At 50.5% G+C, this 3591-nt stretch overlaps 1 protein-coding gene across 1 annotated transcript; it reads right to left on the bottom strand.

The window, feature by feature from the left end:
- Nucleotides 1-2132: 2132 nt before the first annotated feature.
- Nucleotides 2133-2891, bottom strand: LOC149810188 (uncharacterized). Its single transcript, XM_089994397.1, has one exon. It carries the CDS (start codon nt 2889-2891, stop codon nt 2133-2135), a length of 759 nt encoding a protein of 252 aa, XP_089850523.1.
- Between the last annotated feature and the right edge of the window lie 700 nt (nt 2892-3591).

The raw sequence follows: 3591 nt of genomic DNA, 5'->3' as shown, positions 1-3591 counted from the left end.
AGACGAACTTGTCGTTGTTGATCCGATGATCAGCCAAATGGCTCACGAAAAGTACCTACATGCTCGAAATTGGACGGCCTTCTCGACGAAAGTATATGCTGTTCCTGAAAATCAGTGCGTCTATGCGCAACAGTGTTTCACTTCTACTGACCTTGATTCAATGTCGATTATGGCATTGTCTCTTAAACGCACATCGGGATAGGCAGGTCTCGATGACGTGGCGCAGCCTATTGTCAGTTATGATGTCACTTATGGATGTATGGTATCCCTCTTAAACACGCCCTTAGCTTCCAATTTATAGAAAAGACCTTCCCTCCAGACCACATCGTAAGCCTTCTTAATGTCCAGGAAAAGGCATAAAGGGGCTGCTTTGTTGCACCTGACTCATTCACCATTTGAGCCATTGTAAAGATGTGGTCGATGCAGGAACGTCCTTCCCGGAAAGCGCATTGAGACTCATGAAGTCCCACCGTTTTTTTTAAGCCGTAACCGGACCATGGTGCTAAACAGTTTGCGGATGATTGAGATCAGCGTGATTCCCCGGTAGTTTCCTGGCTCAGTGGAGTCTCCTGCTTTGTATAGACTCACTATAATCCCAGTCCCCCACTTTGTGGGAACACTTTCATTTCGCCAAACCCGGTTCAGTAGTGACATCAGCAGGGCTTTCAGTTCTCCTCCGCCATGTCGGATAAGTTCGCCTGTGATGTCGTCGCTATCAGCCGATCTATGTAGCGGGAGGTGATCTATGGCGCTATTCATCTCCTCTTCCGTAAACTCCCCATCCAACTCTGGCTGGAAGACGTCCTTGCCCTCTTCCTGCCAATTCCGGAAGTCTGTTTCTATGTGAATCCGATGGTCGTCAAGAAAACCAGGATCTTCCGATGGACTTGCCAACTTTGCGTAATGTGTCTTGAAGACACTGGCGATTTGCTGGGGGGTTACTCACAAAGTTTCCTTGCGAATCATGGGCTTGTGGCGATGAATTGTGAGCGGTCCAGCCGGATTCTGAAACGACTGCACATTGGCCTCGGACACAGCTGGCGGTTCCATGGGATGGTGCAAGGTAGTAGCTATGGCAGCAGCGTCCAAAGCGTGCCGCCCTTGACGCAGCAACGAGTTGATCATGGGCGCAATATTTCGTCGCACGTGAGCAGGTGTCTTCTGGTCGCACAGTTGTTGCAGAAAGCTAGCCAGCTGTCAGGATTGGAGACTGGCCAAGCCAGCCTCAATCTAGGAGTTCAGGCTACAAGCCATATGCACACTGCTATGCAGCATGCATATGCCTTGGACCTCTCGCTAAGGCTATACGCACATGGCTACCGAGCCATGCACGTATACACCTTAGGCAACACTAACGTGTGTACTTGCAGCATCGTTGTCATGCAAGGTACATCAAGACAGCATCCAAGACCTATTCAGAGCCAACACTTCCTCAGGGTTAGGGCCCTTCCCCGAACCCCCATTCCGGGCCTCTACTCAGTAGCCTAGGACGGTTGTTGGATTTTCACGTTACACTGACAAACGATGTGTTACCTCTGTTCGACAGGTTGAACAGAAACTAGAGCGTGCTGCACATTGCAGTCTCCAGGTCTTCTATACTGCGGACGGCAACCTCGGAAGGTCCTAGAAAAAGGTATCACGTAACGAACTGCTAGACGCTTCCGTCTCTCGTTATGCAAGGAAATCACCACATCCACCTTCCAATCATGGTGTAAACAGCCACTACGTAACTTGACAGATCTAGGACAGCTGCGGATGAGCTAAGAGCACTTAGCCAAAAACACCGACTGACCTAAATATCTCAACACTCCCCCTCAGGAGGTGCTGACAAGTCTCACTAGACAAACAAAACCGACTGACACGCTCCCCCGGTTTAGCGTACCAGCAAGGGAGACCAACGAACAAACATTGAACTGGCCATGTGCAAATCGGCATGCAACATGGACACAGACCTGACAAAACCAGTCAAACGGGCACAGGGCCAATCAGGCATACACAGCCAGTCACGGGCATATCCAGCCAAACGGGCACACGGGCCAAACGGGCACAAGGGCCAAACGGGCATAAACGGCCAGTCTTGGGCATAACCAGCCAGTCTCGGGCATAACCAGCCAGTCTCGTCCAAGCACAGATCATACGATCATCATCAAGACAGTCACAGCTGTCTCAAACGCAATGGTGCGGGGTTTGTCACGCTTGGCATCACCCTTTGCCTTCACCGGGCAGCTTGGACGAATATGGCCCACCTCGCCACAGTGGTAGCACACTCTCTTATCGCTGCTTTGGTGGTTCTTGGTGGCCATCAGCGCACGGCCAGCCTCTTCGTCATATTCCTCCTCCTCCTCTTCGTGCTGGTTGGCAGGGCTTTGCTCCACAGCCAGCAGTTGCTTGAAGGCATCATCGAACTCCAGTGCCTTCGAGGATGATGTGAGAATGGCTGCCACCATGTCATACTTGCGTGGAAGTCCTGCCAGTAGGGAGCACACAGCATGGTCTTCTTTGACGTCCTCTCCAGCTTGAATAAGTTGATCTCGTAGTAGTCGTGCACGCCCAAAGTACTGAGCAAGAGACTCGCTGCGTCGCATGCGTATACCATGCATTTCCCGTGACATTTGCAGGCGTCGCGCCTTGATCTTGGCCTTAAACACGTTCTCAAGTGACTCCCATGCCTCTTTTGCATTCTTCGCTTTTGCTATCAGACTCAGGTGGTACTCCTTGACATTCAGCGTGATCAGAGAAAGAGCCATTTCGTCAGCGTCACCTGTCTCAGGGGTCGATACAACGGCACTCCAAAGCTTCTTGTACTTGAGGACACTCTGCATTTTTTGAAACCAAACAGATGCATTGCTGTCGTCGAGAGGATCAAACTTGAACAGGGATGAATCGCTCATACTGCTACAATCGTTGAGTTACGCAAGCGGAAGTGCAACCGACGTCTTAACTAGTCTGAACCCTGTCGAATGTTGGATTTTCACGTTACACTGACAAGCGATGTGTTACCTCTGTTCGACAGGTTGAACAGAAACTAGAGCGTGCTGCACATTGCAGTCTCCAGGTCTTATATACTGCGGACGGCAACCTCGGAAGGTCCTAGAAAAAGGTATCACGTAACGAACTGCTAGACGCTTCCGTCTCTCGTTATGCAAGGAAATCACCACATCCACCTTCCAATCAAGGTGTAAACAGCCACTGCGTAACTTGACAGATCTAGGACAGCTGCGGATGAGCTAAGAGCACTTAGCCAAAAACACCGACTGACCTAAATATCTCAACAACGGTTACATCAGGTACCAAGCCTACAGGAGCCAAAAACACCGACTGACCTAAATATCTCAACAACGGTTACATCAGGTACCAAGCCTACAGGAGTCTATTGGAGCCTACACTCAAGACCTACACGCATGCGTTTGGCCATGACATAGACCATGGACTCCATCCTGCGTCGTAGATAGTCTGTGGACTATCTAGTCATGTGCACACAGTACCATCGCGCACAGGTAGCGTAGGGTAGAGTCCCGAAGCCTAGAGGAAGCGTTCCTACAAAGGGACAGTGCTTGGATAGAGTCGGGATCTTGTCATCTTGTCAGTATC

The sequence above is a fragment of the Nuphar pumila genome, unplaced genomic scaffold (assembly GCF_984573655.1).
Source record: "Nuphar pumila unplaced genomic scaffold, dmNupPumi1.hap1.1 HAP1_SCAFFOLD_483, whole genome shotgun sequence".
NCBI lineage: Eukaryota > Viridiplantae > Streptophyta > Magnoliopsida > Nymphaeales > Nymphaeaceae > Nuphar > Nuphar pumila.
Note: the sequence above shows the minus strand (reverse complement) of the source record. Positions and strands in the feature narration are given on the sequence as shown.